An 11,396-nucleotide genomic window follows, 5' to 3' on the forward strand; every position below is an offset into this window, starting at 1 on the left:
TTTTTTTAAAACAAATCCACAACCCCCCCCCCCCCCCTTCAAATTTCTGTGAACATTTGTTTTGTGCGAACAGAGGAAAAAACGAATGTTCTTAGTATATTTGTTTCAGGTTGAATGTAATATCTAATACTGCACTAGATTGAGCTAAATAACATAAGATATAAGTATTTATTTCCTGTGCTCCTCAGCTCTATCTAATAGCCAAAATGCAGTGTGCAGGGGCCAAAATGCAGAACGAATGTTCACAGAGATTTGCAAATGCAGGACAAATAGCTCTGCAAATCGTTTATAAACAGACTATAATCTAGGCATGATAATGATGATACAAGTCCTTGCTTTTTCTTTTCTAACATAATTGACTGAAACATTCTAACCAAGATACACTGCTGCAAGAAGCAGCCACTCGTTTTATAGGCAGAGCTCCCATTTAAATGTATTGTTAAACTCAGATATAGAGGTAATACTGGTATGCTGTGTGAGTTATAGAGAGCTTTGTGATGCCTTTTTTGAGCTATCACTTAGTCACTGTCAATGCCGAAGGTTGGCATTGCCAACCAGAAATTTCTTGTTGATATATTCATTGGATTCAATGCTTTCTTAGTCACCAAAAAGAACAGGTACAGTATGTAGATCAGGAATTCTAACTGCACTGGATTTTTGGTTAGTAACTCAAAAAGTATTGCACTCAAAGGGTCAGCATGACAAACAGGCAACTAGCATTCTCGGAAGAAGCGGTCAGCAATGACAGCTCACACATTTGTCTTTGATAGTTAACTTCAGTTTAACTGTAATATTCAGGGGGCCAGCAAGATGCTTCTCTAACTTAACGCTCCTGCACTAAACACACAGCAATTAGTGCCGAAAGCTATATTAGCGGAGTGCTTGACTCCAAATGTGAGGTTCAAATTATTTAGAGTGGTTGTTGTAGTGTGGCAGCTCTCTAACATCTATTGGAGCCTGGTCAGAGTCCTTGGGATAGTTAGCTAATGTAGAGTGCAAAGCTGTGGGAATAGATCCAGATATAGTATTTGTCATTTAGGTAATACAATTATGAATCAACAATTTACAACCAACACATTTCTTGGAATGTACAAGAGTGCCCCATCAACAGGGCAAAAATTCAATATAAGCAGGTTTTTGTATCGTAGTTCTCTTACGTAGGCTATACCTTTATATATTTTCTTTGTTCATCCTGCGGGCTGAATGAAGAAAACATAACAGGTTCCGCCATCCACGCTGAATAGCGTGGATGGACAAATCCCCCACTGCTTCTATTGTATTCTGTCAGTGACCGCTGTCAGAATACACAAACAGAGCTTAAAGCTGATTGTTTGCAGGCTTTGTTCGGCCGAAGATTTTCCAACACGTTCCTTCGGCAAAAGTTAATCTAATGATCGACTTATGCTGAAGTAATGGCGTCACCAATGGAACGTGTGTGAACAGCTTTAGTTATTTTTGTGACTAAGAGAACTACTATAGAAAACCTGTTTTTGTTGTATTTTAGCCCTGATGAAAAGGGACTCTTATGATAGCTTTGGCAACCATTGGCTGTCATCTCAATTTTGTTTCTCACAAATAACTACCGTATGTAAGGACCAATTCTTATGGTTTGGCACTCTCTTCCTTTGACTCCATGCAACACTACCCATAGACACGAGACAAAAGTCACTCTTTCCATCCTGGCAGGGGCGGACTGGGCCGGGGGGCAGGGTGGCAATTGCCCCCCGGGCCTCTCCGATAGTCAGTAGTATCTGTATCGGTGCATCCCTAGTTTCCACCTTGATACATTTTACTGTTATAAAAATGTTGCTGATGGCTCTAGTTTGTGAAAGCTGCACATAGAAAAGTTAACAAATATTTTAATAAATAAAACAATAATTTATCATGTAAAGTTTCATTACTAATTATCTTTCCAGAGAATTGATTCGGCAAGGCTTGCAGATTCTTCGAACTGAGGTGCCTGGAGGCGATACATTTATGCATGAAGGGTTTAAAAGGGTATGTACAATTATAAACAGCACATACACTGTTAATAATGTAATAAGGCAGTGCAATAGCAATGTGCAGCATGTGTAATGTGTAACCCATAGCGCCAATGCTGTATATAGTTAGCATTTTCTCTATAGCTAAGGTCTAAGACTGAGATTTAGGACACAGGTGCTGTGGGGCATACGCCATAAACAATTTGGATTTTCTTCTGCACCCGGAAAGCCCCAACATACGCATGGCACATACCATGCATTGTGGTGCTCTGCATTATCAGAAAAGGTGTGTTTTTTGGTTCATTGGCAGCATAGTGAATGGGCTGCCCTAATGTAACACAGGTGTAACACGTGTTAATGGACTGTTATAGTGTGAGGAGTACATTAAATGCTGTGGTACTATCTGAAGCAAACAGGACAGCAAAGGAAATATGAAATAAACAGATTAGAACACAGTTATGAACCTCTGTGCAGGTCAGAACAGCAGCTAAATGAAGTTTTTGAATGAGGTTATTGTCCATAAGAAGGTTCTATTACTTACTAATTATAAAGATTCACAAACTTTTTTCTGTAATTTACCTTAATTGTTTAAAGAAGAACTCCAGGTTTTGCAGTTCTTGAGATGGGGGAAAGATAAGTTATCTTTTGCACACTACAAATACATCTATAACCCCGAATCAGAGATTCCGAAACATAAGCTGGCACACTTCTGCTCTAATCATACCAATCTGCAGGCAGCCAATTGTGGGTTGAGCATCCCATAGACTAATATGGAGCTGACAAATTATTCCAACTGTCTGTAGAGCAATACACTGGCAGTAGGAACATGTCTGCTTTCAAACTTTACCACCAAACATCTCTGTATCAAAAATGGAGTTTGTAGTCAAGCACTATGGAACATCAAAACTTGGTGCTCACTAGTCCTTGACTACAAGCAGATTTCATAAATCGTGTGACCCTTGGAACCTAGGCCATTGACTTGAAACATTTACTCTCCAACCTAGAAATCTGAGCCCAGCGCTCCAATCTCCCCTCCACTCAAAAGAATGTAGGTAAGTCTAATTAACATAATTATAGTTCATTCACCCAATTTAGGTCTAAAGCTAGGCATAAATCCGGCCCAGTTGATTTTTAAATCAACTTTTGTGCCGGATAGTGCTGAGAGGGCCCATCCACGGCTCGATTTTCAGCTGATACAGCAGAAATATATGGCTAGCTTAAATCTATCCAGTTTAAACCTCAAGTACTTTTTTTAAATAAAGGTAAACCCTAACAATTTCTCTTATTTGCTCTCTTTTGGTCAGGTAAATATACAGTTAAAACCATTTTTTTAAATATCTGTTTTATCGGTTGTTATATTAATATTTGTTATTTATTTGGTCATAAATTCAGAGTTGTACTGTCCTTCTCAAGGAATTCTACTAGTTCCTATCATGGCCTAAAGAACAATTAATGCCTAAGTTCGGGGGATTATGAGAATGGACAGGATATAAAAGTTTAACAGACAACTTGGCAGGGCTGACACCGATTGGGCTCCTGTATAAACCTTCTGTCCACTGTAAAGATGGACAAATACCATTCTCATGTAATTCCTGCCATTAGATGGAACTCTTATGCCCCCACTGTGGCGTTATCGCTTTGTGAACAGAAGGCTTATACATGGGCCCCTAAGTCTTGCAATTTCAGTCCACACAAATGCATGTGGTGTCAAGAAGAAAAGAGAGCTGATGTCATGAGAAAATTGAGAGCTGACTCTGGCAGAGGAACATGTATTTTTTCTATTTGCAGGGTTTTTAAAGGGATAAAACATGTGGAAATGTGCATTTATTGCAAAGGTGTATGACATATGTTTTTTGCCCCGACATGCTCTTTAAATAATTTGTTTCGTGGCGATATAATTGTGTAAAAATATTGTGTTTGATAAATGACAGTTTTTGTATATCATGGTTTAGATGAAGAAAGAAATTCCTAAGTGATCAGAAATTTTCATAACTAAGGAATGTTTAATAGTGGTCCTTTTTATTTAACTGGCAATGCCTGACATCCTGAGAGTAGGTAATACTAGGTTGATGGTATCAGATGTTTACTGCCAATGAGGTCTGGGAACTAACCATGGTATGTTTTAATTTGGGTTAATGACAGGAAGTCAACTGTGTAAAAGAAAAACTCTAATTATGTCCATCTTCATCTTCCATAAGCTCCTAAAACATTTACATACATGTTTTCTGGTGTAATAGCTTCTAATCAATGTATTGGTATCAATCCTACGATTAGTTCATCTCGAATAAGATATTTATCAGTGGAAAAAAAGGTGACCAGCTATGTACTAAGCTAGAGATTCTTTGAATCATGAGGAATGCAAAAACAACCCTTATAAAGCAAAGTCAATATTTCTCTAAAAAGGACAAAAAAATCCTTCCTAATGCCCGACAGTCGGATAACTCCCTGGATCAAACGTCCAACAACTGTAGTTCTTGTAAATATTAGTAGCCATTTATATTTGGTGTATTTAGAAAAACATACAGTCCATTTTTGAAACTATCCACTGACTTAGCTAGAACCAGCACCTATGGAATTCAACTGCACATTTTACTATCTCTTACAGTAAAGATAGTAAAAGTTGCAACTCTTTATTCCACAGGCAAAGCGCCCTTGTGAAAAAAACTATAGGTATTAAGTGCAGGCACCTAGAGGTATCTGTATACACCTGCAACAGCCTGCAATTCCCTATAGAATCCTGGGCTGTTCTGGTCAGGTATGCCCTGGTGGGTACTCCATCCCTCTCACAAACACATTCCCACTGGTGAAGAAGAATGTACGAGGCAGTATGAAGATGACCAAGCAGGAATTGCTGAAGCTTTGTCCTCTCAGAACAAAGCCCTCCGGAACACTTTGTACCTCAGCTGGCCACACGATTTTTGCAATTTTTCCCATTGATTTGATTTTCAACTGCTGCGGTGCTAGCGTTTTGTAAAAGACCCCCCAAACCATATATTTTCTGAAAGCGCAGGCCGGGGAGAATAAAAAGATGGTGCTACTAAATTTGTAGGCCCTGCGATAATTGCGCAAATGTTTATCAAATTCATATTAAACTGATAAAAATACACAATTCAATTGATAAAACACACTAAAATCAGTATCAGTGCACAAAAAAATAATATTTTCCGACTAAATCTAAAAGATAAAACTGTATTGAGTTAATAAATAAATATTTGCAAAAAAAAATTAAGGAACGCAAAACTGTAAATAAGCGACGTATGTTAATCGTTTTTGCGCTGTGTTGGTGTTTGTGTTGTGCTAAAATGATACAGGTGTATATTTAATTGCAACACAAGGTATCACAATGCATGGCAATGCATCACAAAGCTTTTCCATGCGCTGCCACAGTTCAATTAATGTTTTTTTAAAAAGAAAAAAAAGTAATGCACTGCGATGCATTCTAACAACGCAATGCAGCGCATGTACATGGCATAAACCACAATGTGGTGCATGTGTATCTTATGTGTGTGTGGGGGAGGGGAGGTTGTGTTTTTTTAATTTCTTTTTTTTCAATTTTGTAATTTTATTTTTAACCACTTCAAGACCAGGTGTTTAGACCCCCTTCCTGGCCAGGCCATTTTTCAGTGTTCAGCGCTGCGGTACTTTGACTGATATTTATTCCATCATGCAACGCTGTACTAAAATTTATTTTATACCATTTTTTGGGGACAGATAGGGCTTTATTTTGGTAGTATTTAATCACCACTTGGGGGTTTTATTTTTTACTATAATTAGGAAAAATTAAAGAAAATTTTGAAAAAAAAAAGTTTTTTTTTACATTATGTTAGGAAACATTTATTATTACCCAGTTTTTTGGTAAAATATAAAAGATCGGGTCACGTCGGGTAAATAGACACCAAACATGTCAAGCTTTAAAATTGCGCGCACCCGCGAAATCGCAGAAAACTACCATACCCAAAATTGGCCATAGGCGACACTTTAAAAGCTTTTACCGCTCATCAGTTTAGTGTTATCAGTGATTGATGGCCCTAGACTTATTGCTCTCACTCCGACGTTCGCGGCGATATGTAACATGTGCGGCGTAATGGGCGCAATCGTCTTTTTTGCACGTATGCGCCCCCGACGCATGTTTGCATGCGTGTATGTATGGGTGGGGACTTAAAACATTTTTTTTATTTTTTTTAATTCTTTTTTATGTGTTACTTTACATTTTTTTTTTTGGGGGGGGGAACATTTTTTTCCTTTTTTTTCTTTTTTTCCTAAACTTTATTGCTATCACATACGAGGCTAATAAAAACCCCCTATGTGATAGCAAAATATGTGACAGGTCCTCTTTTTGGAGACATCAGGGGTCTCCAAGACCCCTAATGTCACCTAGGACCCCCCAAAAGAAGCTGATGAAGCAGAGATCTGCTCCATCAGCTTCTTTGCAGCTTCTGAAGCTGGAGAGTGACACAAGAATGCGGAAGTGATGTATTATACAACACTTCCACATTCTTTCAGAGAGGCCGTTTCCCGCTCGCGCGCGCCCAGCGAGGGGCGTGTCTGAGCGGACGTCTAGAGACGCCCGCTCAGATCTAGAGAGCTCTGGGGCGGCCGTTTTTTTACTACGGCCGGCCCGGAAGTGGTTAAATAATATTTTCTTTTTTTTCAATTTTTCTATTTATTTTTCAATTTTCTTTTTTTTTAACCATTGGAGGGGCTACGGTGAAATATCTGGGGTCTAAACAGACCCCTGACATTTCCCTTTTGAAATAGAAAAAGAAATTGAGGACACTGCAGCCTGTGTTCTAAATGAATGGAAAGCACTCAGTACAGAGGCTTCCCATTCATTCAGAAACTGTTGATGGTAAAATATTTACTATCAACCAGTTTCTGAATGGGGAGAAGCCTCTGTAGTGACTTCTTCCACCCACTGATAAATTCATGAATGAACAGGAAGTGATATAAATCACTTCCTGTTCATTCATAACTGAGGACACATAGTACTATATGTCCCCAGTTATTTACAAACATTGGAGTGATAAGATGAGGCACAGAGGATCGGGACATTTCACAGATATTTACCGATCTTCTGCTTGGCAACGCACACAGCAGCTGTCATCCTGTAACTGACAGGATGATAGTGGCTCCTCCCCGCCCGCCTCACTCTCATGCCACTCGATCATCGTGATCGAGCAGCTCGCTCCTCTGCCCCTCCGCTGGCCATTTCTATTGTGATCCCCGCTGCCTCAGCCCATACAAGCAGGGGAGAGCAGCGGGGATCCATATAGACACTGATCCCTGCCTGGAGTGGCTCCAGGCAGGGAGGAGAGTGCCGGTGGGGGGCACCTGGAACTTTTGTTAATACCTGTCATCTGCGGCTTGTCAGCTGCTGTTGGCAGCTAATAATTTAAAGGGGATCTTCCGGGGAATAGTTCTGATATAAGTTCATGGTTGCTAAAGCGACCATGAGCTAAAAGCAGAACGGTAAATGCCACCGACATATGGCATACTGACCTGTCGGTTAGGGAATAGTTTTGTTCAGCCATATGCCATACGTCTGTGGCAGGGAAAGGGTTAATTAAAAAAAAAAGAATCCAACATCAGTATTGTTTTCCACAAATGTAGGTCCACGTCATTTACGATGAACGATGCCTATATAAAAAAAGGACCGAGGATACAACCGAACCCGCTGAAGAGTCGCTGCAAAATGACAGCGCTGGCCTGAATGTCAACAAATGGGCGGAGCGAGTTGTGACATCACTGGGCTTGGTCTGCCTATTTGTTGACATTCTGGACCAGCTGTCATATAACAACAACAACAACAAAGCCTTTCCAAATGGCATTCAGGAGCTCCTGAATGCCACTCGTGAGCTCCCGAAACAAAAATTCAGATTTGTTATCCGAATCCCGAACCGAATTGACTTTCGGACCTGAATCCCGACAAAAAGCAAATAGCAAAAAATCAGAAACTAAACTAACCAAATTTTTTGCTGGCTTACATGTCTACTTGGCATCGAATGCTGTTAATAAGGCTATTATCTACTAAAACACCCAACCCCTTCTCCATGATTTGTCTGTGAAGGTTCTCATTCATCCAGGTCATTGTATATCTGTAAAAAATAAGTTAAGGCAACTGGACTTGCTGTATTTTTCTTGAAGACATTTCACTGGACATCCGACCAGCTTTCTCAATTCTGAATTGAGAAAGCTGGTCGGATGTCCAGTCCGGCAATTATTTTTTACAGATGCTTCTCCATGATTGTTTCACCCAGATTTACTTCCCATAGATTGTATGTTATATGCATGTTTTTAGCTTTCAAGTGCATACAAACATTAAACCTCATTCTCTGTCTGAACCCATCACTTGGAAACTTAGTAATTGTAATAAAACTCAGGACTAATAAAAGTGAATGTGACCGATACAGGTATAGGTATGTACCTGAATTTGATCTCATCCTGGTGAATATGCACCTTAGTCTCCCTGATCAAGAACTGAGGGAAAATTCCAGCCATCTAGAAAAATATATTGAATGCACTGTTCCCAGGTTTGTACAATAGCATTATGAAAATAACAGTAAGACACAAGCACTGTGCAGCATTACTAAGCAGGATGCGGATCCTGCATATGTAATAAAATTAGGTACTCCCATGCTCACATATAATTACAAACTATTCATAGCAAGAGGGGTTTTAAAACATAACACTTTGATTATTTACTATAAACAGATCTTACGAGGGCCCTGAGTAAATCCAATTACAAGTACCTTGCAAGAGAAGTTATACTCACCTAGCGCTAAGTGGTTCCAGCCTCCAAACCCCACATCACTGCAAATACAGCAGTGACCTAGGAGTCAGAGGATGGAACCAAAGCACGCAGTGGGGGACACAAGCATCTTCAACTCCAAGAAGTCACTGAAGGTGGCTGCAGCCCCTGAATGGTGGGAAGACAGGGTACATGGGCTTTTCCCTTGCCGAGTCCATGCCTACTCCACCAAAGCTAATTCCCAAAATGTTTTCCTATCACGGTCGCTAATGGCACTTCCACTTTCTATAATTATTTATTATTATAACACAATTATTACATTGTATAATCTTATTGACACTGAGATATTTTTTCTTTTGCTGTTACAGGCAATTGAACAGATCAATCATGAAAACAGTGATGGTAAGTTTATACTGCCTCAGTAGCATTTGTTTTGTATTAAAGGCTAAAACCTCACTAAAATATTAAAGGGTTATAGTTGGGGTCTGGTGGGTTACTGGTTTCTAGTATCTCCTGGACATTCCAGGAGAAAGATGTTCCTTCTGTTGTTCCTGGCTCAATTTCTGCTCACCTTGGAGCCCTTGGTGTTCCCAGCCACTTTAGGGTGCTTCATTACATCTGCTGCTTTCTCTGTACCGTAAAATAAAAATGAAATTGCCTTTTAATATGTGCTACCCTGACAACTCAAAAACAGATATCTCGTCACTGAGTCTCTGAGAAACACAGTTATTGTTTTGTGGTTTAACTCTGCAGCATCTATCATAAAATTAAATATACATTATGCTGGACTGATCTTTTAATTCCCACAATTCACTGTACACCAGATACAGATTAAAATATGTCACAAGTGCTTGGGCTACAAGTGATTAAAAAAAACAACAAAAAAACGCCTTGACATTTTGATCACGCAGGAAACATTTATTAGTCAAATGCCAACACATTTCGGGGTTCGAAAGGCCCCCTTCATCAGGGCTATAAGTGAAATTAATAAATTATTGTCGGTGTTCCGTAGCAACACAATAAGAAGTGGAATAAAAGTGCTGGACCCAAATGGTTTGTTCTGATGGTGTAGCTGGCCAATTAGGATGTGAACGGTACAGTTTAGAAGTAGCCAATGTGGTTTTAGGGGCTCAATCAAATACCCACTTCATTAGGGTTTGTTCAGTGTATGAGAATGTATAGAACTCTTCAGCAGCTGGTTTGGTAGCCCAACTTGCAGCTCAGTTTTCCACAATTTGCAGCTGATTTGCCAAGCAGCTGCTGAAGAGCTCTATATACTCTAACACGCTGGACAAACCCTAACGAAAGGGGGTATTTGCATTAGCCCCTGAAATGTTGGCTGTTTCTTTACTGTCCCTGTAACCATATATTGAATAAAGATGTATCTGGACTATTAAATGTGGTGTGATGCTTCAAGGCACAATCGTAGCATAACATATATTAAGTCAAAAGAAATGTAGGATAAGAAAAAAATAATTTATGAAAATAAAACATCATCGATAAAAAAATAAATAAAAAAAAAATGAAAAAGGATGAAAATATTTGCCAAAGAGAAATTTTCTACACGGTGTAGGCATTTCCCTGAAACTCTCTGATTTAATAAACTTTTTGGATGATCAAACATTTTGTGGTATTCCCTCACTCAAGGACTCTATTTTTAGATCCCATACTATATACATGCCAAATTCAAATCTGCCTGTAACCAACAAAAATCTGTAAACCCATTTGGGAAAGTTCTCTTTTACAGAGTCCATTGTCCCACCACCTCGTTTGCCTAACAAGGGCCTCAACATGCTACAAAAAGAGAGAAAGCCAAGAATAGGAATGTCTCCTTTCTGAAGTGCACAGAAGGCAGCTGTCTATGTAGTGTGATGTCTCTCATGTGATGTCATATAGCTAAAAAAGGAAGCAACAGAATTCTTTATTTGGTTTAGCCCTAACAGCTTCTGGCTTCCCAAATGCTGCATGTAGGGACTGGTATTGGTTCCCATTAAAGGAGAACTATGGGGTCAGTGTTTTTCCCCATAGTTCTCCTTAGGGTAACGGGAGGACACAAACTAGCATCCTCCCGTTACCCTAAGCTCAGTATACCGCGAGCAACAGCTCGCGGTATACTGAGACGCCGCAGCCGGAGCGGATCCCGACTTAGACAGCGGGATCTGCCCAGCTGCGTGAGTGACAGCTGGCTCTGCCTATCTAAAGGCAGAGCCAGCTGTACCCGCCCCCTCCCCCGTCCGTTCCACCAGTCAGCGCTGGCAGATCGGAGCGGGGAGAGGGGAATCCAGTCTCTGCCGTGACAGGATCGAGAGGTGAGCGAACCCGGTATGTGTTCGCTCACCTCCCGATCTACTGAGCCGACCTGTGACAGTCTCATTGTCACAGGTTGGCTAGAACTATGAGGTGAGTGGAAATCACTCATCTCATAGTTCTCCTTTAAGGAACAGTGAATTGGCCCAATACACTGACAATCAGGTTTTGGGTTTATCGATTCACTCTTCACTGAAGATAGTAATTTCAGATTAAGAATAGTTACAGCAAGGTACGCACAGCATGGTTTACAAATACAATTATTTAACAAAAGATCTGTCTATCAAAACTATGAACTTAACTGCACATCTGTATAAAAAAACCTCTATGGGACTTTACTGGTACAATAATCACAGTCG

At 39.9% G+C, this 11,396-nt stretch overlaps 1 protein-coding gene across 1 annotated transcript in view; it reads left to right on the forward strand.

Annotated features, from left to right (window-relative positions):
• Nucleotides 1-3,958, forward strand: part of LOC108796062 (anthrax toxin receptor 1-like) — a 35,540-nt gene extending 31,582 nt beyond the window's left edge. The window contains exons 4-5 of the mRNA XM_018567450.1: nucleotides 1,917-1,998; nucleotides 3,935-3,958. Coding sequence (XP_018422952.1) covers nucleotides 1,917-1,998; nucleotides 3,935-3,958 — 106 coding nt within the window. The remainder of the gene's footprint in view (nucleotides 1-1,916; nucleotides 1,999-3,934) is intronic.
• Nucleotides 3,959-11,396: the final 7,438 nt, after the last annotated feature.

Source organism: Nanorana parkeri, unplaced genomic scaffold (genome assembly GCF_000935625.1).
Source record: "Nanorana parkeri isolate BGI_ZX_2015 unplaced genomic scaffold, ASM93562v1 scaffold1050, whole genome shotgun sequence".
Taxonomy (NCBI): domain Eukaryota; kingdom Metazoa; phylum Chordata; class Amphibia; order Anura; family Dicroglossidae; genus Nanorana; species Nanorana parkeri.